General features: G+C 33.9%; 1 protein-coding gene across 1 annotated transcript in view; it reads left to right on the top strand.

The window, feature by feature from the left end:
• LOC148956917 (LIM domain-binding protein 2-like) overlaps positions 1 to 26,259 on the top strand; it is a 60,200-nt gene that overhangs the window by 26,524 nt on the left and 7,417 nt on the right. The window contains exons 6-10 of the mRNA XM_089087763.1: positions 241 to 343; positions 1,667 to 1,839; positions 11,824 to 12,030; positions 19,914 to 20,037; positions 24,023 to 24,156. Of these exons, the coding sequence (XP_088943889.1) occupies positions 241 to 343; positions 1,667 to 1,839; positions 11,824 to 12,030; positions 19,914 to 20,037; positions 24,023 to 24,156 (741 nt within the window). The remainder of the gene's footprint in view (positions 1 to 240; positions 344 to 1,666; positions 1,840 to 11,823; positions 12,031 to 19,913; positions 20,038 to 24,022; positions 24,157 to 26,259) is intronic.

The following is a 26,259-nucleotide window of genomic DNA, read 5'->3' as shown; positions in this document are numbered from 1 at the left end:
ATTTTAGAAATCCTAAACTGTTTCATATTTGAACAGACGTATTGTTTATGGATTTCCCCTCTTCCCTTCTTACGTAGAAAATCTATATAGGCGCAAAATTTCCTGATTTTTTACGAAAAAATACTCTTTATAAAATGGCTCTTAAATACTGTAACGGTTGGCCTTTTTTGCTGCTTTCTATTCTGTACTATCTTTTTCTCGTCTTTGATAGTTGATTGTCTTAACCTGAAGATTTTCCAGGAGAGTGACAGCCTATGGTGGGATGCGTTTGCAAGTGAATTTTTTGAAGACGATGCAACGTTGACTTTAACATTCTGCCTAGAGGATGGACCTAAAAGATATAGTAAGTGAAAAAGAAAAACTTAAAACAAGACACATTGACGTCATAGGTAACTTATCGTATGAGGTTACCAATTCTTAAAACTTCGTCCCAATTACCACCCCAAGGGAAGAGGGGGCTGCCATATAGGCAGTTTTTTTTGGTAAACAATTTGAGCTAAATATAGTTTCCAAGTAGTAATTTCAAGATGCATTATTGTAATTAAATAGTATTAATTTAAATAGATGGAATGGTAGTAATTAAAGATATATTCTGTGTTATAAACTTAAATTAAAGTATTTTAAATTCTCATTTAAATTCAGGTGGCGTATTAAATCTTTCTGAATTGTGAAAAACCAGCCATCTAGAATGAACTCTCAAGTTCAATGATTTAAGTAAGATTTTAAGCCTTTTTATGATTTTTCGTTTTAGATTTAAAGCTGATTTTTGATTCTAAATGAAGATTTAGGAAGGATATGAGGATCTAAATATTTGTACTGTGAAAATAGATATATTAGTTAAAATTTTATAACCCAAAGATTGTCAAAATTCAGAAAAGGCAAGTGCTTTTTGCGAGGGAAGAGGTACAATTGATGACAAAAGTTGAGAAACTCAAACTTAGTTCGTTAGAATGAAAAATGGGCCAGTTTTGAAAGTTGAAAAGGGATTATTGGAAGTCATTTTGGCCTTATAAGTGTTGAAGAAGACTTGTGTAATAAGCGTGAAACCAGAAGAGGTCCAGTGTAGACAAGAGGTTCAGTGTAGACGAATTGAATAGATTTGTGATCAATTAGAAAACATGGAATTACACATAAAACTCTAAAATGTTATTTGTTTAATTCTTTTTTTTTTTTTTTTTTTTTTTTTTTACAAATCTTATTTCTTCTTCAAAAAAAGACTTTTGACGATGGATCTGCGAGTCAATTAAGTTCCTAGGGGCTTGATTCTCCTCACTCAGTCAGTTGGGACATTGATTTCGCTTCCCTGCTTGTCAGTTGGGTAGCCAGCAAGACACCAGTGTACCCTTAATTATCTTTTTTGTTTTGTTTTTTTTCTGACTTAATTTAATCCAAATTATGTAAAATTTTCCATTTCGTCCCAACAAGTACTATATTTCTTTCCAGAAGTACTATGTTTCACAAGTTCTAGAACAAAAGTGGAATTTCCGTTCTAAAATACCTTAGTGACGAAATCAATTAAAGAAGTTGCTGAACTTGAAGAAACAACTTTTTTTTAATGATTAACCTGAACTTCTATAAACTGTTGATGCTAAGGGTCTTTTAATTTCTACTTTGGGTTTTCATTTCATTTTTATTGAAAAGTTTTTGATTGTTTTTCTTTTTCTAGCCATTGGAAGAACATTAATTCCACGTTACTTTCGGAGTATATTTGACAGTGGTGTTGCAGACTTATATTTTCATTTAAGACACGCCAAGGAATCTTTTCATTCAACAACGTTAACTCTGGATTGTGACCAGTGCACGATGATTACTCAGCATGGAAAGCCTACATTTGCCAAAGTAAGTGCCTTATTCAGTTAGAGTTGGATTATTAAGGGTAAATTCGAGCACACTGGAAAGGCCTAACAAACTTGAAAGACTGTTTCTTGACCTGGAAGGTCTACTATTTTTTACGATTACAAAATAATTTTATCTGACTTTTCTGTATTTTTTTACATTTATGTTGACAACTTGTTTCTTGACGAAAATGAATCAAAGTAAAAAAAAAAAAAAAAAAAAAAAAAAAAAAAAAAAAAAAAAAAATTAAGACTTTCAAATCTTGAAATGATATCCGGGTTTCTTTTAGCTGTGTCTAATGACATTCTGGTTCCACCTGATAAAGTGGGAACAAAGTAGAATTTTTTTTATGATTTTTTATGATCAAAGTAGACTTTATTTATATGGAAAATCTAAAAATATGAACATATATATTAATGAACATATATAAAATGAACATATATATTATGAAAATGAACATATATTATAAAGAAATTGAACATATATATTAATGAACATATATATAAAATTTACTTATAAATCAACATATGTATAAAAATATGAACAATATGAACATATATGTCAACTTCTTTATTATGGTTGTGAAAACGTAAACAAATTCAGAAATTGCAACAAAAATCAGTTCAATCAAGATAGATAAGAAATTTAAAGCTGATAGTAAAGGTACCAGTATTTTTGTGAGGGTATGTGGATGAAGGGAAAAGCAGGGCTTTAAACGGGTAGCCTAGATTGAAATTAGGATCACGTCATCTGAGTAACTTAAGGGGTTTTATTATTTTATTACAATTTAAGACTTTAACCCCCAAAAACAACCCCTCCATTATTCTCCCCTTTCCCTTTCTAAACAAGAAGAAAAGATTCAACCAACTCGTGAGTCAAAATCCTTGAAACAACTCTGATATCAAGGGAATTTTTTTAAGGAAGGAAAATGAGTCATATCTACCTCATCACCTTGGATTGTTCAAGAGCTCGCAGAGTCTTGAGTAACAATTATTGATCATCATTTTGAGATACTGCACTAGTATTTTACAGGATCAGATTTAGTAAGAACTTTACAATATTTCGTACTGACTTGGACCAAAAAGCATACCTGACAAGTTTCCCCAAAATCATCAATCGTGCTCTCAGGGATTTTCTATTGAATTTTCATTTACCTGATGCACTCGCAGACACCTTTTTCATCAGAAACAGGTTTTTGTGTGTTTTTTTATGTAGATGAAAATCATTAGTTGTTAACACTGTACTTCCCTGATGATGGCTTTACAGACTAAGATACACTTTTAACGTTTTGTTTGAACTTACTGAACCACCTTTTAAGGTTTTATTTAACCTAAGGAATTATTGCAAATGATGTGGTGTAGGGACAAGGTGGTGGGGGTCCGTATTACAGGAAATGAAGGGTTAGAAACTGATTGAACATGTAATTTTAATGACAGCTTAAGCTCCAACGAGGGGAGAGAAGCGCAAATGCATCACAAACTATTTCTGAGTTTGTTACTTGGTTAATATACTTATTGTCATATTATATGAATCTAAGGTCAAGTATATGTCCCGTTAATAAAGGAGTTTAAAAATGGGGGGGGGTATGATGTAGTATAATGTAGTCTTAGACTTATAGGGAGTTCTACGAGCTCATTTGTTCGGAAATTAAACATTTTGAAAGGAAGCTCAGGGCTACTGAAAACTGCAATATTCGTGAATTATAGATGGCAGTAAAGCATTGGTTTTTTTATTTAACTTTTTCGTTTTTTAATAAATTAAAAGTTGTTTTAGTAATCAGCTGTAGAAATGCTAACTTGAATTTTAATTTTGCAATACCATTGCTGTGGTTAACGTAGGAAGTGAGGTTAGTAGCAGGCTAGTTGTTGAATTTGGAGTTAAGCAGGATTGTATCCTATCCCTGTTTAATGTAGGTTATTTTAATGGATTGTTCCTAGGGACCACGACAGATAACGTAGGAGAGTGGGGAATCAAATGGGAAAGTAAATTTCTCCTTGATATAAAGTATGCAGAGATTTGAGTGTCTCAGACATTCCCTTAAATTTTTCAACTTAATTCCCTAAGAAGCTCCTTGGATATTGCATATATGCTTTTTCGACAACCTTAATGTACATAGTCTATTGATTTAGTTTAACACCCCCCTCACCTTTCCCTGGTAGTTTCAACTTAAAACCCTTAGAAGTTCCTCAAAACTTTAATAAAATGAATGAAATACGGGAGATTTAGATGGTTGAGGGTGCAAGGATAGGTTTGGAAATTCATGTCAAGAAGAGTAGGGTGCCTTGACTAGGAATAAATGAAGGCGAAGGAGTGCTGCTGGGTAATATGAAGAATGTTCAGGTGTGTAGCTTCACTTATTCAGGTACTATTAATAGTAAAGTTGATGGATGCTCTGAAATCGTAAAAAATAAAATGGGGAAGGCCCAGGGTGTTTTATTCACAGTTGAACAATCATTTTGAAGAATGGGAAGATAAGTCTGCGAACCAAGATTAAAATATTGAAAGCTACGGTAATGATAGTGGTCAAGTATGGTTCTGAAACGTGGGTGCTTCGAAAAGCAGAGGATGATTTGTTAAAGATTTTACAGAAGAGTTGACTAAGGAGAGGTTTATGCCCCTGTTTAACTGACCCTATGTTAAACAAAGGGCCGTACAAAAAAAAACGTAGGTCGATCCCACTTTCTAGGGCTTTGATGAAAGAAAAGCCAAGATGATTTGTACACATTTTATGGATGGAGGATTACATACTGCCATAGATTGTTCGTGTTGACTATCCATCACCCCCCCCCTCCCAAAAAGCAGGAGGGAAAAAGGTAAAAATTTCGATAGATTGGGGTGTAGATGGAGTGCTCTCTGTTGTGTTAGCCTCCGTAGGCTTGGTGCTGTGTTTTTTGTTAGTAGTAGTAGTTGCCAGATTGCGAAAGGCTGTCGGAAGAATTTTCAATAGCAACAATAAGAAATCTTACGCAGGTTACGTTATCTTTGGTTGTGGTATAAAATTGATTTTTCGTTTTTGTCTCTTTTTTCTTGAACTAAGAGGTTCCAGTCACAAAACTCACAGACGACAACAATTATGAAGGTTGTTTTTACGTAAAATTAATTAAACAATTAAAATTATTACTCAGATATCATAAATATTTTAGCAGTTTACATAATAACTTTAGCGATCTACAAAGTAAAATTATTTTATCTAAAATTTTCAGGAATTACTCTAGTTTCAGTTCAGATTTTTTGTTAAAACTCTAAAAGAATAAACATTTTATATACCTATATCTACATACATTTGATTATGCAGCTACTGCTGAAACCGTGATTTGGGTATTATTGGCCGTGTTCATCTTTTACTAGGTTTCATCTACCGCAAATTTTACCGCGGTCTTGAGTTCATTCTTTATTATAATTTTTTGGTAAAAAGTGATACTAGTTACCTTCCAATTGTTTGGTCACTGAAAAAGGGCACTAGAACTTTTTATTTCCGTTCGAATGAGCCCTCTCGCCACAATCTAAAACCATTGGGTCGATACGATCACCCCTGGGAAAAAGAAATAAAAAACAAATAAACATGCATCTGTGATATTTCTTCTGGCAAAAAAATACAAAATTCCACATTTTTGCAGATAGGATGTTGAAAACTCTACAGTAAGGTTCTCTGATACGCTGAATCTGATGGCGTGATTTTCTTTAAGATTCTATGACTTTTAGGGGGTGTTCCCCCTTTTTTTCCAAAATAAGGCAAATTTTCTCAGGCTCGTAACTTTTGATGGGTAGAATTAAATTTGATGAAACTGAAATCAACATAGAAATCTGATTCTTTTGATGTATCTATTGGTGTCAAAATTCCGTTTTTTAGAGTTCTGGTAAAAAAAAATTTTTAATTACGAAAGGTTTTTAACCCCATCAATTTCCTTTAAAATGAGCCATTAAATAGCTCTCTACGATATTCCAGTGCCCCGCTATCAAAGAATTACATTGATCTTTTATGTAATTATTGGCAACAGTTCGTTCTTTAATATAATTACTATGTGCCGTAGTTTATTCTTTACTAGGTTTCAGCTATAACCGATGAAACTTACATAGCCCCGTTCTATACAGATTTACATAGATCATTTATGTAATCCAGTTAGTATAGGCTAGTTTTTAATATCATAATTCATACAAAACATACCTTTGTGCGGATGCATGTATTGGCTGATGATCAAAAACAAGGATTGGCGTCAAATCAATAATTTCAATTGAATTAAGAAACTCTGGCGTGAATTCAATTCCTCCTTCCTGTTGATGCATCGTAAAACCATCTAAGTTATAGGATATGCTTTCTCTTGGTACTCCTTTGAGAGAGAGAATTATTTATTTACATTGCTGAGATTCTTACTGTCGCTTTTCTTCTAACCCCAGAATAATTTGGCCAGTATATTCGTTTGGAATTTTTTTTGATGCTTGCTATTGTATGTCTTCTAGTGGCGGATCAAGTGGTGCTTTATTTTATCATTACCTGAGGCATATTTCCTTGCATTTTTCTTTAGTTGTTCAGATTCATTCAAAATAATGTGTAATTTCGCATGACGTCATAGATACAAAACAACTTCTTTCCCAGCCTTTTCGCAGTTGTTATATTTTTGCTAATTGTGTAGTTGTGTAACTCAATAGCAACCAGGAATGTTTCAATGCCTAACCTTCTGAAATATCAAAATTATGCATTGCCATAATCATCGCTTTTTTTTTTAGTTTCAAGTCTCAGTATGGCAAATCAACCATTAAGCAGAGATGAAAAGTGTTCGTTCCTCCTTGAAAGGTTGGACACTATTTTCAAGCAACATCCTCCATTAAAAATAATAGAGGAGACGAAAAAATTAATTGTTCCTAAATCGTATGGGATTATTTTTCACACGTTTTTATCACGTCTTAGACATCATAAACTTAATGGTATATTTACCATTCTTCGGTTCCGAAGGATTTGAGTTCAACACACTCTGTGGCAACGGTCGACTGCTATGGCTATTGCTTCATACTTGTACCATTTCCCTATTTGTCCTTTGATGAAATGACATTTTCGAGGGATTTCCGGCTTTTCTTTGAAATGACCATAAAATAATTTTTGCAATAAAAATTTAATTTTAATAGTAACGGAAATATATAGTTACCATTCCTGAATCCATGTTAGATGCCAATTTTTCTCCCCTGGCGGTTCTATTCAAAACGTGTTTTTTCAGTTTTTAGTTACTATGGGCTTTGGTTCGCCTTATACTAGTTTTCAGCAACCATGATTATGCTATCTTGTCAATAAATAAGAGTATCACATCCTCATGCACATGCTGATTTATTTTAGTATTTCACTTACTATGGACTAGAGTTCGCCCTTTACTTTCACTATAACAAACAGGAAGAACTAAGTCCAATGTATGCTATGGTTTCTTATTCCAATGATCATCTTTTAATGTAATATTATCTTAACTTTTAGTTACTATGTGCAGTAGTTTTTGGATACTATGTTTCAGATATTTCTGACAAAACTTACATAGATCCTATTTATAATTAACTGGTGATCAAGTAGTTAGAATTAAGGATCCATCAGTTGTCTCGCTGAGCCAACTTTAAGAAGCCAGGGTTCCGGCTAACAGACATGAGTGACTAAACTGCTTTGGTGACAGTAAGGTGGACTTTTTGTTTCAAAATGTCTCTGCTGACTCATAGACTATCTGATCTTGCAGGAAATTACTTTGATTTAGCTAATGTATGTGAACGAGACCGTTGTGAACGTGATGGTGGGAATGAAAAAGGGTGTTCAGATCTCAATATTCCTGTTTTTAAGTATATTGATCCCTGTGATCTGAGGCGAATTAAATCATCGAGTGATCTGGTCGTAGGCAGGTATAATTGTCAGGGGCTTCAAACTGCGTATGATACACTACTTACCACAGTTAATGAAAGTAATCTTTGTAATATCTCTAACCGAGACTTCCTTGAGTGAAATTTCACCTTTAAGTTTGTATTTATTAGGCGGTTGTTCTTTTTATTATTAAAATAGAACGCAGATGTGGAAAGGTGGATTTACGTGCGGGATGATATTTCTATAACCGTAGAAGATACTTTAGGTGTCTGGGTTGAAGGTCGGTTTGAGTCTTTTGTTGTTAATGTAAAAAGATATTATCTTGAAATTTTGACTGCTATTATTTACAGGACACCGAGTTCTAACCCCACGGAAACATCTCAGCATTTTGAGAATCTTTTGTCATAATTTAGGGTAGTGTAAAAAGCCGTGTATGCTAATGGGAGATTTCAACCATAATTTATTGGAGCTTGTAAATAATCTGAATGCGGAATTTTTAACAACTATGCTATCATTTAGTTTTTTCCCCGTCGATTAACATCCCCATACGTGTGTTGTGGCCGTGTTTTGTGTAATTACACAACACACGGCCACGCTTATTGATAACATATTAATTAGTGAAGATATTTGTGACCGGCTGAAATCATCAAATGTGCTAATTGCGCCAGGTTCGGATCATCTCCTTGCATTTGTAACGGTGTCGTTTAGCGAATCATCATATCCAAATGACCAGCATAAAATTGAAGAGAAAATATTTGTTTTCAATGAACCCAATTTAAATAAATTAAAAGATCATTCATGAAACTAGAATGGAGCGATGTTTTGAGTCAGAACGACCCTGAAGTAAATTATGTTTTGTTTTCTGATAAGATTCGTGAAGCGTTGTAAGATTGAAGGACCACATGACAATAGATCGGGAAAGAAAAACACTTTTAAACCTCCGTGGTTAACAAAGGAATTACAAAACACGATAGGATTAAGAAACAAGCTTTATAGTAGAATGTTGAAAAATTCGTTGAATGAAAATCGAGATATTTATGTTTGTTATCGAAATGTTATCAATAAGAAAAAACGAGATGCTAAGAAGAATTATGTTTTTAATGCTTTTGAACTTGCGAAGAATTATGCATCTTCAACGTGGAAAATTATTAATCGAATTTTGAGGCCAAATAAACATAAAGATAATGAGGTCCCTAAGGAGATAGTCAACCCGAATGGGTAAGAATAAGAAATTATCAATCTATAGCTGATAGTTTTTATAAATTTTTTATTGAGATTGGTCACAATATTTCATCACTACTTGATAATGATATTGATATAGAAGATGAAAGTCAAATTTCTTCAAATTTTGATCATGATGGTAGTATTTATGTGTTTGAACCGGTTTTCATAGATGGCTCGAAGTAGATCGTGAATTCTTTGGGACCATCAGAGGCTCCTGGAATTGATCACATGGCGAAACGAGTTCTGAAATATGTTTTGCCGGTGATATTTCATATTTTGATTTCTTTAATCAATTTGTCTTTTCAAATAGAAATTGTTCCAAAAGGTCTAAAGAAAAGCCGTATTATGCCTTCATATAAGTATGGAAATAAGGCAGAGATAAATAATTACCGCCCTATTTCAATTCTACCACTTATTTCGAAGATTTTTGAAAAAATAATGCATGATAAGATTAGTAAATTTGCGGAAGAAAATGAAATAATACCACCTAGCCAATATGGATTTCGGAGAGGGCATTCGACGGATCATGTGATTGCCCATTTTATTTGTAAAATGAAAGATTTTCTAGATAAGCCTTTTTATATCTTGGCTTTATTTACTGACCTGTCGAAAGCATTTGATACAGTAAACCATAATCTTTTAGTTAGAAAGTTAAAGAATTATAAATTTCCACAGTGGATTGTTTGTTGGAATGAGTCATATCTATCAGATAGTCACAGGTGGTTATAGTTGGACCAAAAACATCATGAGAGCACCTAATAACTTGGTGAATTCCACAGAGGTCGATTTTAGGGCCACTCCTTTACCTTATTTATACCGCGGATATAAGACATTTGATGAAAGATTGTTTGACAATATCATTCGCAGTTGATACAGTTCTATTATTCCGATCTTTAAGTGTTGAAACCCTTTTTAAGACCACGGAGAGCGCGTTGAATGATCTAATAAAATATACGAGGAGTAACCGTTTATTGATTATTATTAAAAAGCAAATTACATGATTTTCTCAAAATTGCAGATTTCCTATCCAGAAATAAAAAGTAATTTTATTTCAGTCAAACAGGCGAATTGACACTATAGCTGCCTACACCATTATTACAGTCCGTAAGTTATTTTGTCACATTATTTCAAAAGGAATTTTCTAAATCTTCGCTCAAAGCTTCCACTTGATTTTATATGAAAGCTTCTTACTTCTTAGCCGAGCCCACTCACCCCCCTCCAGATACTCTGGATATGCCAATATTTCTAAGATGTAAATATAAGAAAAAAACGTACTTTTGAACGGCTAAGAAGACAATATTTTATAATAGTACGTCTATGACGGTGATGACATCAGTGTTCTTATAGTAAGTGATTTATATTCAGAACAACGCTGTTGTTAGCAACTCTGTCTATTGCTAACATTTGAATAACTGCTAAGCAGGGTTGCCACCCTGAACTGGAAGAATTTACTTAATCGGGGAGGAAAAATTTACTAGATCGCATCTGTTTTTACTAAATACTCAAAAAAAATTATTATTAAATATTAAATAATTATAGTATTAAAAATTAAATACTCAAATACTAAATACTAAACAACACAGGCAAGCACTGTGTTGTTTAGATCTGGTTAAAGAGATTGGGAATGTATGGTAGTTGGGTCGTCGGCGAATGAACGTGGCAGTATCTAAGTGGCCAATGACAGTTTAGCGTTCGCCGACTTCGTTCAAAAAGTGGAAAACCTTAAAGAAATTTAGTAGTTAATATAAGAATTTCTCTGAAACTGAAAATTAATTAGATTTTTGTCTAAGAATTATTTTAAATCAAAGTCTTATATTACGAAAGCTCACGACTTTCTAGGCCTCCTCTTGAAAGTGATTCTATGTTTTCACAGAAAATTGGGGAAACAGAAAATTGGCACACAAATCAGTGCCTTTTATAATAACTTTATATTCGTTCTCCAAACGTTCGACGTTCTCCAGAGGGCTACATTTATGCCCTATGGATCATTGATCAGTCCCTGGAAATGTGTTTTATTTAAGTGTTTCTATTCAATAAATTCAAAGTTCAAAAAGTTTATGTAACTATATCGAAGTACCTTTTATAATAACTTTATATTCGTTCTTTATTATAATTATCGAACTTATTATCATGTCTTATATGTAACTTATTTTTCATAAGTCTCTGTTGGTGCAATGGTAAGTATACTAGTGGTTAGGATAGATGGCATTCATCAAGATTGGCAATAAGAATGCAGTTTTTAGTGGAATTTAAATAAAAAAGTACTTATTTAATTAAATTTTATTATTTTTCATTAAAAAAGGTACTAGAACTTTTAATTTCCGTTCGAATAAGCCCTCTCGCGACATTCTAGGGCCACTAGGTCGATACGATCACCCCTGGGAAAAGATACAAATAAACACGCATCCGTATTGTTTCTTCTGGCAAAAAAATACAAAATCCCACTTTTTTGCAGACAGGAGCTTGAAATATTAACAGTAAGGTTCTCTGATACGCTGAATCTGATAGTGTAATTTTCATTAAAATTCTATGACTTTTAGGGTGTGTTTCACCCTTTGTTCGAAAGTAAGGCAAATTTTCTCAGGCTCTTAAATTATGATGGGTGAAACTAAACTTGATGAAAATTATATATTTAAAATCAGCATAAAAATCCGATTCTTTTGATGTATCTATTGGTATCAAAATTCCGTTTTTTTTTAGAGTTTAGCTTACTATTGGGTCGGGTCGCCTCTTATTTACAGTTCACCACGAACTGTTTGATTATTCAAGAGTGACCAATAGGGAGAATGCAATTGAACAGTGGCCACTGGTCATTGGTAACAAACCGCGACCAATTGGATTGTAAGTGCCATTTTGGTAAAGGTAAATACTCTTGTAGGTAATTGTTTTCCTGTGACTTATTAATCGAGTATATTATAAATAAGCCATTTTTTTAGGTTTGCACCGAAGGACGTTTAATACTGGAATTCACCTTTGATGACTTGATGAGGATTAAAGCTTGGCATTTTGCCATAAGAACACATAGAGAATTTGTTCCCCGAAGTGTGCTGGCTATGCACTCTCAAGATCCTGTACTTTTAGATCAACTGACAAAGAATATTACTCGACAAGGCATAACGTCAGCGACTTTGAACTACTTGAGGGTAATTCTTTATGTTTTTGATTCAAGTTGTCCACTCCCGTAATCTAAAATTCAAAATCAGTGCAAGTTCAAGTTCAAGTGAACTTTGAACTCCCATGCCCAAATCTAAAACTATAGAATTTAAAGAAAAATACACGGCATGAAAGCAAGATCCACGGTGTCACATCTTTGAGAGTCACTAAAAACAAGCTAAGTATGTGAAAAATGCTAGAGGGTAGGAGAAATCGGTTAGTTGTCAAAATTTCTTGGGTCGAAGTTATTAGACAGCTTAGAATAAAAACAAGAATCTGACCCGAAACGTAGAATCAAAATGGGATTAAAAGATCCGATCAGACAGTCTCAGAGGTCGTCTCAGGGCTTATGTTTAGCACTTTCTTTTTTTATTTGCGCGCTCTTAAGAGCTCAGTAGTTTTTTAATGTGTGTTAATAAAACTCTATTTCTTACCATTGTACAGAACTCTTTTTTGCCTCAAATTATTTTTCTAAAACCTATGTACGATTTAAAATAAAATTGAGAGACTGCAATTGAAATTGGTCTGTCTTTACAAAAGGATTTCTTCGGATTTTCACTCTGTTTTTGCTCATCGATATTTTTTAAGGTTAAATTACATTCAGTCCTCTATGCATTTGAATTCGTCTTCAGCCCATTGAACCTATTTTTATTTTGTACTCCGTCTCTTTGCTTAACGAGTCTGCGATGCAATTCCTGCCAATGAGGGGTAATTCAGCTGACAACCCCAGAGCCGCACTGGCGCATATTAACTTACAGTTTTTCAACATTCAACAACACTTTCAACAACAACATCTTGGTTTGTAGAAATTTTTCTATTGGACCACCAACTGAACAAAAATAAAAATCACATGCCCATAATATGCTGGGCTGCCTGTCCAAATTGACGCTTGTTATTTTGGTTATGTTCTGGATTTTGTTATTGGTAGTGTTAGAACAGTAGCTTCGTTAAAAGATATTTCTTCATATTCAAAGTTTGTTTGGAAACTAATGAGAATAAAAATTGATTATGTAACGAGGAAAAACGAAAATCGATGTTTGTGAAGGATAATCATTATCAAGAATTAACATTTAGGGAATATGGGGATTATGGGGACATTTTGATGGCGCGAATGTTTCTTAAACGGTCAGCTGATATAAATAACAAAATTTATGTTAAGGAAGAGACAGTATCCACCTGTCGTCTATTCTCATCTTCGCTGGTATTTTTTCGGTACTATAAACCAACTTGCTCTTCCATAGCACTAAACAGGCCTATTCCATAAAATACGAAATATTATCGGTGTATATTTAAGACCTTAGAATTGCCTTTGGGAGCCAATGACATGCGCTAAATTTTGCACTTTTATTATCTGTCTGTGTTCCTTCGGAGAAAGATACATAATATCAATGCAAGCAAATGTATAAAATAGTAATAAGGTATTCAATTTATTCTTGAGTTCCAGATTAATGCTTCTTTTTTTCGTTATTTCTGTTTTTGTTTTCCTCTTGTATTTGGTCCCTGTTTGAATTTCCTAATACATACATGCTTTGCAACACTTTAAACACTATCAAGTATATTTAAAAGAAGTGTTTCATTTCTACAAAAGAAATTATTCATTATTTGACTGAAAAGATCTGAATTAATTCAAAGAAATGGTTTCGAAAGTGGCAAAAATACAGGGACCATCTCATTAAATTAAGAGTGTAAAGAGAGGTGATGAGGGGAGTAGTTACTGAATAAGGGAGGAATGGCAATTGGGAAACTGGGGGATATTGAGAAACAAGAGAAAATATAAACTAACTCAGTGGCAGCAACCGGATTACAAAGTGAAAAAAAATGTGCTAGAGAGTGGGAAAGTAGAAAGTAAAATCAGGAAAGCAAAAGAAAGAAGTTGGAAAGTAGAAGTAGTAAAGCAGAAAAAAGAATTTGGAAAGTAGACGTAGGAAAGCAGAAGAAAGAAATTAAAAAGTGGAAGTAGGAAAGCAGAAGAAAGAAGTTAAAATGTAGAAGTAGGAAAGCAGAAGAAAGAACTGGGAAAGCAGAGAGTGGGAGATTACCAAAGATTGGCAAACTAATGAGGTTACAGCAACCAGACGGTCACAAAAGAAAAAGGGTACACTTCTGATACTCGAGTAGAAACGTCAAAGAAATGATTTACACTACCACTGCTTAAGTTGGGATTTTTGAGTCAAATGGAAGACACATTGGCCGCATTGAACTGCTGAGATTCACCTTAAAGTGGCAAGAAATAGATCTGTAGGCGAGATATGATATGAAGTGAGAATATGTTATTGATCCTTGGTGGGGTTCGAAACCCTATGAATGGTTCAAGTTTATCGTTATATTTTGGTGCGACTGTTCACACTGAAAAGCATGAAACTTGTTGACAAGTCCCTTTTGAAAAAAAAAATCGTAAGAAGCGTAAATGATCGCTTTTTTGTAATATTCTAGCACTTAATATTGTTTTGTAAATATTCTAAGTGTGTGGACTACTGTTTTTTTCTTCGGTGGGGGGGGGGGGTACTTTTTCGGATGGGGGGGCTTAAAAAACTTCAAAAACAAATAAAAAAGTCTGTGGACTACTCTTATTTTAATAAGGTGACTTAGGTACGTATTTAGTGGTTATCTCGAGTCTGGGCCATCATAAATTACCCAGTTTTCTCCCCTCTTCTTCTTTAACAAATAAATGTTCAATTGGGGATAGGTCCATTTGTTAGACAGTGAAAATAGATACAAAACTCTGGATGTTTCGACCACATATACAGCGATCGTCATCAACAGATATACTAAGCATTAAAATTAAAACTAACATATTAAAGGTCATAAAATACCTAATTTAAGGTAATACCCCCGGGAAAAAAAGTCTGAAAATGTGTCTGGAACTAGATACATGTTTCTATAGTAAGAACTAAGTATATACTCCGGAAGATGGGACGACAGATAAAGTTAAGAAATATTCTGCCTTTGAGAGTAGGACATAAATTTTAATAATCCGAACTAGAAATGTGTATTAGTCAATCATAGGAAGAAATTTGCAGGCACTGATAATAAAGTGATCTTACTGCATAAAAGAGAAGTAATTTGGTGCCTATTGCCGTTAATGTTGGCTTTTTCTTTCTTTCTTCGTATTACCAAAACTTGGATATAAACAAAACCCTGATAGTTAAATTAGCCTCATTCATGAGGAAGAAGTAATTGAGTATGCACATTTTTATAACACTACCAAATATTTCAGACAAATTTGACAAAAGTCCAAATATAGCCTAAATTGGCATAATCGATTGAAACTTAAGAAAAACTTTTTCTTAAATTCCTAAACAAAAACTTGTCATTTTGAGCATATGCAAAATTTTCTCGCTTTGGAAAATTATTACAGCAACAAGCTATAGATATCTAACATGATGCTACTTTTACCTTATGCAGTTTTTCAGGCTGATTACAAATGTAAAAACTCATTTACTCTATCATGTCGGGTTTTCAAGTTATCGGAAAAATATAATTGTTTTAATCCCCTTTTTTGGAATTTTTTCTGTTGTTTGTTGGTTCTTTGTCTTTGTTTTTTTACTGTTATGCAACATTACCCATTATTTTTCAACATTGTTTAATTTTTTGTGTGAAAGATATTTTGGTGCATTAACGGCAAAGTTACGTCAAAGGGCAATAGACATTTCACATGCACCCTTCAGAAATTAAGCTTTGTTGCCTAAGGTTACTTTATGCTTCTGAAGTTACCGAGACCTTATCATACTGTTGTCAAGTCTCTCTCATACAATTCCACAACAAAACCTTTGTGGAAAGAACAATAGATTTCTTAATGACAGACTATAATTGGTTGACTATGAACAGCAGTAAAGAAAAGACGTTTCTTTTTCTTCAAAGTTGCATTTTTATTTGCGTACAAATAATATTCATGTATTTAAGTGTGTTTCCTTGATATTCATAGTCCCTTTGTTCTTTATCATAGATAAAAAGGTGATGTTTTCCTTGTACAATAGTTTTTTTTTGTTTCTGTTTTTTTTTTATCAAGAAAGCATGGCAACCAAAGTCTTGCATGGGGGGTGAATACCTTGACCGTGACACAAGAAGCGATTCGCTGAAGAATCGTTCGAGATGGGAAAAAGAAGTTCTCTTGTTTGCGCCGATTGTGTGGATCGAGCGTGTTTGCCGCTGATGGCTGGCAAGTGGTTTGTGACTCCTCCTGCAGTGTCGCCAGTCTGAAGCTGGCGGGTGGGGCTCTCTCAAAATGTTTATTTTGGTGGGTGGAGCTCTTTCAAAATGTTTATTTTGGCAGGTGGGGTGGGGGGGGATTTTTCACTCAAGATGTTTATTTTTACCCACTTTATTGATGTTGTACTTATTCCAAATTAAATTGTCCTCAAGTGCTCTGAGGGTTCTTGTGGCGTGAGAAAAGAAGCCAGATCCACCTTGACGTTACCGAGGAAGGCTCTTCTAAAAAGGGATAAAAGATGGGCCTGGGCTATTTGGGTGTGGAGACAACGGGCCTTCGTAACTTTACTGTCGACTCAGTCTTGTTTCTGCCATAGTTGTAATAATAATAATAATCTGGAAAGCTCATCTTTACATTATTCTTCATAGAATCCGCGTGTTATTCGTGTTCGCTGGACATTCGTAGTCTCCTTATTTCTTGTCATAGATAGAGGGACATTGTTTCATGTGTCTGATAATTTTTCATCCAGCCAATTCATTTTAGCTGTATTTGGCATGAAATCCGTCTATTCATCGTTTTTGCAACCCCTTTGTCTGATCATATACGTAAATATATTGTTTCACGAATCCATTGATTTTTCATCGAAAATGTGTATTTTCATCCACTTTATTTCTATTGTACTTATTTCAAACTAAATTGCGCACAAATGCCCAGGGGAAACTGTACATTTTGAAATGTTCCATAAAATGATAGCTTTATCAAGCAAATATTTATTACAATATTTTTTTTTTTATTTAATAAGTAAAAACTACGAGGCTTGATAACTGCAGTAAATACAAGAGTAATACCATGTCTGTTTACAATATATTTACAAAAATTTTACATCGTAATTTCTCTAAATGATACAATTACATACCTTGTGTCGGCGTGGTGGAAGAAGCTGGGCCTTATAATGAGAGGTTTTCGGGTTCAATCCCCTGACGGCGCAAGGAATTTGTAAGTAGAGTTAATAGGAAATTTTTTTTCATATTTCATCTATTTCTTTTCTTATCTAATCTCATGCTAGGTTATATGCTTTATGCTAAAGTTCAACTTTTGCATTAGTGAAAGTTTATTGAAGTATAAAAATACTAACCTGTTGTTAATGGCTAGTGTTTTACTAACCTAATGTCTTTCAAAAGTTCCAGTTGAAAATTAGCTGTTTACAGTCTTACTTTCAACCCTATATATTATTAAATAAAAAAAACAAGTTTTTTAAACTGAAAGTAAGGAGCGACATTAAAACTTAAAACGAACAGAAATTATTCTGTATATGAAAGGGGCTGTCCCCTCCTCAACGCTTCGCTCTTTACGCTAAAGTTTTTTGTTGTTTTAAGAAATAAAGTTGTGAGACAAAGTCAAACTTTAGCGTAAAGAGCGAGGCGTTGAGGAGGGGACAGCCCCTTTCATATACGGAATAATTTCTGTTCGTTTTAAGTTTTAATGTCGCTCCTTAATTTCAGTTAAAAAAACTTGTTTTTTTTATTTAATTTCTGATCTTTTTTTAGTTAATGCAGCTTTTGTTTTGGCTCGCCGTCATTGAATAAGTAAACAAAATTTGCATAAAAATTTTACTTTTCTTTTGCAAAATGGCTGTCTCTAAATTTGGTTCTGACGTAATTTACAAATTAACTTACGTAACGAACTTCTATATTCGTAAATTTTTCGTCTGGCAAAAAATACAAAGCTGCGGATATTTGTAGACATGAGCTTGACACCTATGTTGTAGGCATTTCTGATACGCTGAATCCGACGGTGTGATTTTCACTAAAATTCTTTCAAGTTTAGGGGATGTTCCCCCCCTCTTTGAAAAGTCAGTTAAAGATTCTCAGGCTTGGAGCCTTTGATGAGTAATACTAAACTTAATAAAATTCATATATTTAGAATAAGCATTATAAGCCCATTCTTTTGATACATTTATTGACATCAAAGTTCCGTTTTTAAAAGTTTTGATAACTATTTAGCCGTATCGCTTGTTTTTTTTTATTGTTTTTTTTTTTATTACGTATATGTTATTAAGTATATTATGGGGTTCTGCCCTTAGTCAATACCACGCTTTTTACGTTGAAAGTTAAAAAAAAAATTAATTCACACACCCCTGAATAACACCGGCCTTTTAATTATAATATAGATCAATTTTGACAGCACTAAAAAAAAAACTGTATAGTCATGTGCGAAGTAGACTTGGGGGATAACACCCTCATATTCGTAATAATTTCTGTTCATTTTAAGTTCTAATGTTGCTTCTTACTTTCAGTTGAAAAAACTTGTTTTTTTTAAATTTAATTTCTGATCGTTTTTTATTTAATGCTTGGAAATACGGCGCCCCCTTCATAGAAATATCCCTTACCCCAAAGAAACATCCTCCACCGAAAGATTATCCCGAGTAACCCCCTCCTCCAGCCCCCCCCCCACCAGAAAAAAATTCTCCCTGAAAATGTCTGTATGCTTCCCAATAACCAATACAATAATTTTAATTGGGTGACTTTGAGAAAAAAATGAGCGTGGGAGGGGGCCTAGTTGCCCTCCATTTTTTTGGTCACTTAAAAAGGGCACTAGAACATTTAATTTCCGTTCGAATGAGCCCTCTTACGATATTCTAGGACCACTGGGTCGATACGATCACCCCTGGTAAAAAAAAAAGAACAAATAAACACACATCCGTGATCTTTCTTCTGGCAAAAAATGAAAAATTCCACATTTTTGTAGATAGGAGCTTGAAACCTCTACTGTAGGGTTATCTGATACGCTGAATATGATGGTGTGATTTTCATTAAGGTTCTGTAATTTTTAGGGGGTCTTTCCCCCTTTTTTCGAAAATCAGCCAAATTTTCTCAGGCGCGTAACTTTTGATGGGTAAGATTAAACTTGATGAAAGTTATATATTTGAATTCAGTATTGAAATCTGATTCTTTTCATGTATCTATTGGTATCAAAATTCCGTTTTTTAGAGTTTCGGTTACCATTGAGCCGGGTCGCTCCTTACTTACAGTTCGTTACCACGAACTGTTTGAAACACAATTAATAATTAAATGAGTGTATATATTCAGGGAGCATTATGTTAAAGACAACGCTTGAAAAGATACGTATTGTTTTTTTTTAACTTCAAGTTAGGCTGAAGGCTGAAAATTAGAAGCTTGGGAGAGAGGGGGTTATACCGCTCGTATTTGTGATAAATTCTGCTCTTCTTCAGTTTCAGTATCACTTGAGTTTCGTCAAAATAAAGTAAGAAATACTATTCTTATGGAAGAGGTGTGCATTTACGGCTCCCTCGTTGTCCCACCCTCTAGTACTGTTACGTATATAGGGTTTTGGAGTATATCTTCACAACATCATCCTGTCGCAAGTGCAAAACTTCAACGCCGGATCCCATGCAAATCCCTGCAGCTCGTTAATGCGCTGCTTATACAATCCTTTCTCATTAAATATCGATACCCGATAACATCTAATTTAGTTGGGTAGTTTAATGGTATATAGTTCTTGCATATTTTAATGACATATATTTCTTGACGGCCATAGATTTATTTACCCCTAAATTTCTAAGTTATAATATCTTCAAGAGTTGACGACCATTTAATTATTGAAAAACGAGAAAAGGGGGAAAGTTTGGAAATGTTTGTTTTTAAGTTGAAATTTAATTATGAAGAAATGCTTTTCCTTTAGATTTACTTTTTTATTTTTTAGTTGTGCGTCATTTTGGAACCAATGCAGGAACTTATGTCAATACATAAAGCTTACGCCTTAAGCCCAAGAGATTGTTTGAAAACCACATTGTTTCAGAAGTGGCAACGTATGGTAGCGCCTCCCGGTAAGTTTTCACGTCTTTTTTTTTATTTGTTCCCACGACTGTTTTCATTCTCCTCTTCTGTTGTCTCCATTAATTCCTTTCACAAGGTTTCGGAGATTATTCAGGTAATTAGCGAATGATTAAGTCAACGAAGAACTATTTCCAGAGCTGCTACGGCGTCTGTGAAGTTATGAAGTTATATTTTTTTATTTCTTATTTTAGAGAAGCAGAAGGATGTCTTGTTTGCTGGAATAGTCTCCAGTCTCTTTTATGAAATTTTGGAAACCAGAATAAATTAAATTTTATTTGTAATAAACTACTTAATTCATTCTCTTTTTGGAATAGCGCTGCTGCATTCGCTTTTTTTATTTTGCTTGTCATTGTTATTCATTCATCATTAGTTCTGTATCTCGGCAACGGCAATGGGTAACTTTTGGAGATTTTCTTTTCTGTCATGGGGATCATTAAACAGAGAAGAAAAGTTGCTCTAATGATTGCAGAGTTTATTGTAATCTTCTTGACGAAACATTTTGTCCTATACTACTAAATAAAATATATAAAAAAGTCAAACCAATCTGTCTTTGCTCTGAGAATAATCTTTTTAGGGCTCGGGTAATGCTGGATTTGTAAACAAAATTAAACTGTCTCTTCCAGAACCAAAGATGAACATTTTATTTCCGTTTTAGATTTTTCAGGAAGTAATATTTTAAAAATGTAATTCGAGTTTTATGTATATGAGTTTTCTTTTTGTAAAATTGCGAGTTCTTGATATTTTTTTTGACGTTTTTATTTCAGCTTGATGAGTTCGGCTGCACTTCGGGTTGTATTTGGAGGAAATGGAGTGGGTTTTTTGAAAATTTATCATAAGGACATTTTCTAGAAGGGATTTTTGGTTTATGGTGAATAAAGGAGGGATATAAATTCTTATAATCAGTAACTCTAAGAGAATAGTTATTAAACTAAAATAAACTGGTTGACGTTTACGCTAATTGTTTAGGCTAAAATAGTTTAATTATTAACGCTAAATAGTTTACGCTAATTTCCTCGTTAAGACTTTTCGGTGTTAAGACCTGATTCAGATTCTTTATGGGATGAGGGCCGCTACATTATTTGCATCAGGATATCTACCAGAAGAGGTTCTTGGCTCTTAGCAAAAAAATTAAGAGGTTTGAAGTTAGTGTTTCTGTGTTTTTGTTGTTATTTTTTATCTTAAAAAACCCAATATCGATCCAATTCCTGTCAGTGATGATGTTTTGGGTTTTAACCATACTTGGTTAAATCGAATAGTCGAAGTTCTACCTATGCCTTTAGAGTCTGGTATTATCGGACCTCTGTGTAAGAGGAAGAAAGAAGATCTGTTAATTCTTGTTATCGGCCATCTATCTGAAGAGGATGGTATTTCAATCAAATCTGACGCAACGCAGAAGCTTGGCTCACAGTTCATTATCTTTAGGATCTACATTTAGTCTGACTAATCTTGGGAGGGATGATACAGTTTTCAAGTGTGCTGTCATTGCTCTAATGAGTAAGTAAACATGCGGAATTCGGATAACCCTGGTCATTGGCTAGAGTTATGGCTTCAAGTGTCTTTGACCTGACTTCTGTGGGGGAACAGGTGCGTCGTATTTTTGGGGGCGGCCAAGTCCGATCGAATAGCAAGTGCCACAGTTAGTATTTACTACAAAAAGTAAGTGCCATAGTTAGCTGTTTTGTCTTGGTGTATCTTTGATTGATAATTTTTTTTCATCCATAAGTCTCCCGGTGTTACACTATAGTCACAAGAAGGCACCAAAAAGACATTTTTTTTTAAGCACCAAAGAGAAACTTTGCGGCTAAAGTAATTCGCAGAAATTGAGCAGTGATATTTAAAACTGTGACAAATGCCATTTTTGTCGAAAATGAGTTATGTATGTGTCGTGGGTAAACTTAGCACGAGGAATCGAATGGTGCAGCCAGAATTGTTCTATGTCGTACCGTTACGAAGATAAAGAAAAAGACATGCGCTACTTTTAACCTACTTCACAGCCGACGGTTGTGATAATTAAAAGGGTGACTTATGTCGTTTCAGTCAAAAATGAGTTATGTATATGTCGTCGTTAGGAAGATGAAAAAGAGACACACGCCATGGACAAACTTTTTTCAGTTTTTTGGCCCTCCTAAAAGGTTACGAAAATGGCTTTTATCACCTTGTTAATTATCACAGCCGAATTAGTTTTAGTCTATCCGTCAAACGTTGTTTTGCGCCAATAAAACGTGTTGCCGAAGTTGTGTGATTCTTTGACAAACATAAGATACATGCAAGTTCTTGCCTGGGAGACTGCATAGTTGCTGTATTAATTTGTGGCTCCTTTGGCAAAAAGAGCTTTTGTAAAAGCACCAAAGCTTTCGTAAAAATCCTTTGTATTCTTTAAAGTTTCTACATATGATTGTATTAATTTTATGTAGTGATGACACCAATGGACAATTGATTACTCAAATAAAGCAAGGTATGGAGAACTAGACGATTGGATGATCAGATTTTTTTACATATAATTGCTAGGATATGGAGATATAGAGAAAGTAAAAGTAAATTATAGACTTAAATTTATTAGAGTTGTATTAATGATCGTAATTATTATGCCTAGTAACAGTGCCAATAGATGATGTAAATAGCTCAAATGTATTTATATATGCAATGTGGGGAATTAAATATAGATGTGGAAAATAGAGATGGATCAGTACTTTAGAAGATGGTGTAAAATATTTTATAACTTATCACAGAATATTTCATTGTCTGAATAAATAAATAATTAGTCTACTCCGATACATAAGTTTCTTCTCTTATTTTTGATCCAGCCATGTTGCACATAAAAACCTGTCTAATAAGTTTTTATTGACAACTTATCAGATTAATTTTAGTTGATTAAGTTTGGGAATGATGAACTTCTACTTGATGTCAAACCTAATCGAAGTGACACGTTCTTTCCAAGATGATATTGATGCTACAATTTTAGTTCAGGTTGCAGTTCTGTCTTGATTCGTTAGAAGGTTTGCGTCCTATGGTAAGGGACTTATGCTGACTATTACCTTAAAATAATCAAAATTGAGTTACTTTTTATATTCTGGCGGAAAGAGGTGATAAGAAGGGAGCTAAAGGAAATTGGAACCTCAAGGGAGGGTAAAGAGTGAAGTTTTGAACAGATTGGGGAGGAGAAGGAGCTTTAGCAGCTATGTTGGTTTCAGTTCACCGTAAACAATTGCTTTTCTGGACAAACTTTCTTTAATATTATAATGATAAGTAGTTGAGCTAAGTGTATGACGTTTTTAGAGGTTTAAGTCAAAGAGGTTCTGAGGTTTAGAGGCCTTTCAGTCACCATGAAAGAAACACTGAAGACTAATACTCTATTGTTTCCTAACTCTTATGTTAAATACCATTTATGTTTTAAATTTGTGCTAAAAGAAATTGCGTTTGATTCACCTCTGTCAATTTTTGATGTTTGAGAGATCCCTAAAAAAAAATTTTAGTAGAATTTTTCCGACCCAGAACTGACTGTCTCAAGACAGTGGCTAATTGACTGTGACTGTCTGAAGAGGCTAATAGACGGTGACTGTCTGAAGATAGTGGCTAATTAGGCTAATTGTTTCCTAGAGAAAGGAAGTGAGCTCCTTCAAACCATTTTCGGGAGTATTGCTTCCATTGCACGCCTGCCTTTTGTTTTCAGGACAGAAACTCGTTATTGTATCCAATGAAAACCACCATATGTGAAACAAAATATACGAAGCTCCAATCCATGGGAACGTAATTCTTGAAAGAACAATGAAATATTATTACTTTTCCTAATATTTTGTTATAACTACTATCATTAAGTCCTTTCTTTTTAAAAACGGTCTTTAATGACGTTTCATTTTTCTTATTTAGATTATTGAATCAAATTACTATATTATAATTTTTTCTGTTACGTTAGTGCTAGAATTAAATAAATAATGTCCCTTGAGCAAATATTATGATAGTATTTTTCTATTTTGGAAAGCCAAAGACCTCCCAATAAGCGACGAAAGCGAAAAGGCTCCAACTCAGCTGGTGCAGGTGCTGGAGCAAACCCAATAGCTCCGCCTTCAAAGAAGCGATCACCTGGCCCGAATTTTGCTTTAGCATCCCAGGCAAGCTCCTCTACTAATGTTTTATTATTTCCATGCTATATAGGAATCGGGTTCGAATATCAGACCTCTAACTGAGACCCTCATGTTTCTCTGGGAGGGACGGGGGTCTCGTGCTTAGACAGGTCTCTCTCGATGCATGTTCAAAATATTTCTCCGACTAGATCCTTTGTGTCGAACTTCGGAAGGACGAGCCCATATTTACAAGTTGTGTATAATATAATAATAATTACTGAATCAAATAATATATTACTCGATGAACCCAGATTAACTTATACTTCATACCAATTGAACCCAATTAAACAAAAACAAAAGAATTGCATTTTGCCCCAAAAATTTTAAATATATTTAATACGCTTTTTTTTTTTTTTTTTTTTTTTTTTTTTTTTTTTTGTAATTCGGGAATGGGTTGTTTCGCAAATTTGTTCACAAACTTGCTTATTAAATTAGAAACTTATACACTAGACTGATGATGAATATTTAGTAACTACCGATGATTTGATTCACATTGCTGGAACTATGTTTTTTCATTTAAATTTCAATGTATTCTTGAATAAAGGTATAATTTTTTCATGACTTTATCAATAAAAAAAATCAGGCCTATGAGAATATGTAAACTTGGTTTATAACGCATGCAACGGGTCTGAAGTTGTTGTTCAGCTAAATTATAGGCCTTGCATATTTCTGGCTTCGCTCCTGGTTTTAAATAATTAATTAAAAACAAGCTTTTTCTGCATAAAAGTTTTCAAAAAAGTAAAGAACCTGCATTAAACTAAAGATGAGCAGAAATAAAGTCAGAAATTTTTTTAAGCGTAAAACTACCGCAAATCACTATCAATAAATAAATGAAACCCAAAACGAATAGAAATTACTATAGATAACTAAGTCAAAATCAAAGTGAGCAGAAACTACCACAAACTGGAGAAGGGCTAACGCCATCTATACCTTGTACAGATCAGAACATAATTTGTACTTCAGCGACTACTACTACTACTACTACTAACAACTCACCGCAGCACCAAGCCGCTTGTGGCTAGCACAGCTACCCACGCTCCTCCTCAATCCCAATCTATTCAAATCCTCCCTTTTTACACCCTCTCTGGAAGTTACTATTTCCTTTAAATCTTTCTTTATGACGCCCTTCCACCCGAGACGAGGACGACCTGCTTTCGTTTAGCCCTAGACGGTTGACCGAAAAGGACACTTTCCGGCAATCTGTCATCGTTCATCCGCAGAACGTGTCCTAGCCATCTCAACCTTTCTTTCATTATAGCCCTAGAAAGCTGGATTGAACCACATTTTTCGTACAGCCTACTGTTTGAAATACGGTTAGTCAGCCGGGTACCCAGAACAATCCGTAGGCAATTTGTGAAAGCATTGTTTATTTCGAGCTATGTTCATTTATTTCTCATAGCATCAAAACAACAAGGAAAAAACATCACAACCAAGATTATAACCAAGATCCCAACCAAGATTATTGAATAGAATAAATGAATGAGGATTAACAGTTTATTATATACTGATATTCTTTCCTGAAAGTCTTAATAATTTTAAATTTAATTAAGTTGTAAGAGAAAATGTTTGAAATTTATTTCGTGTGTTTAGTTTGAAATGCAGTATTGTTATAATTAATATCAGTACCATACATGGTTGAGATAAATGGGCTCATCCCGGGGGTACTTGCCAATCTTCAAAATTTGAAAATCAAAATTTTGTTCAACTTCTATGAGCATGCTTTGTCTTATCAGATAATATTGAAGAAATATTGAAATTATCACTATTATTCACAAAATATTGAAATAACCTACCTTTCTGACTAAGCTCTTGCATTGTAGGAGTAATCACCCGAGAAAGTTGTATAACTACAGAGAAGATGAACGGAAGGGAGGAGGGGTCTCTACTTGTCAAGTAGCTCTATTTATTTACTTTAATTAATTGTATTATTTTTATTATTATATTATTTGAACGGAAGGGAGGAGGGGTCTCTACTTGTCATGTAGCTCTTTATTTATTTTAATTAATTGTATTATTTTTATTATTATATTATTTCAAACATATTTCACACTGGCAGGTACATCAGAAGTGCCAATATATTATTATGCTTTA

The sequence above is a fragment of the Artemia sp. Qi Xiang Cuo genome, chromosome 1 (assembly GCF_049724085.1).
Source record: "Artemia sp. Qi Xiang Cuo chromosome 1, ASM4972408v1, whole genome shotgun sequence".
In the NCBI taxonomy this organism is placed as follows: domain Eukaryota; kingdom Metazoa; phylum Arthropoda; class Branchiopoda; order Anostraca; family Artemiidae; genus Artemia; species Artemia sp. Qi Xiang Cuo.
This window is presented reverse-complemented; position numbering and strand designations above follow the sequence as displayed.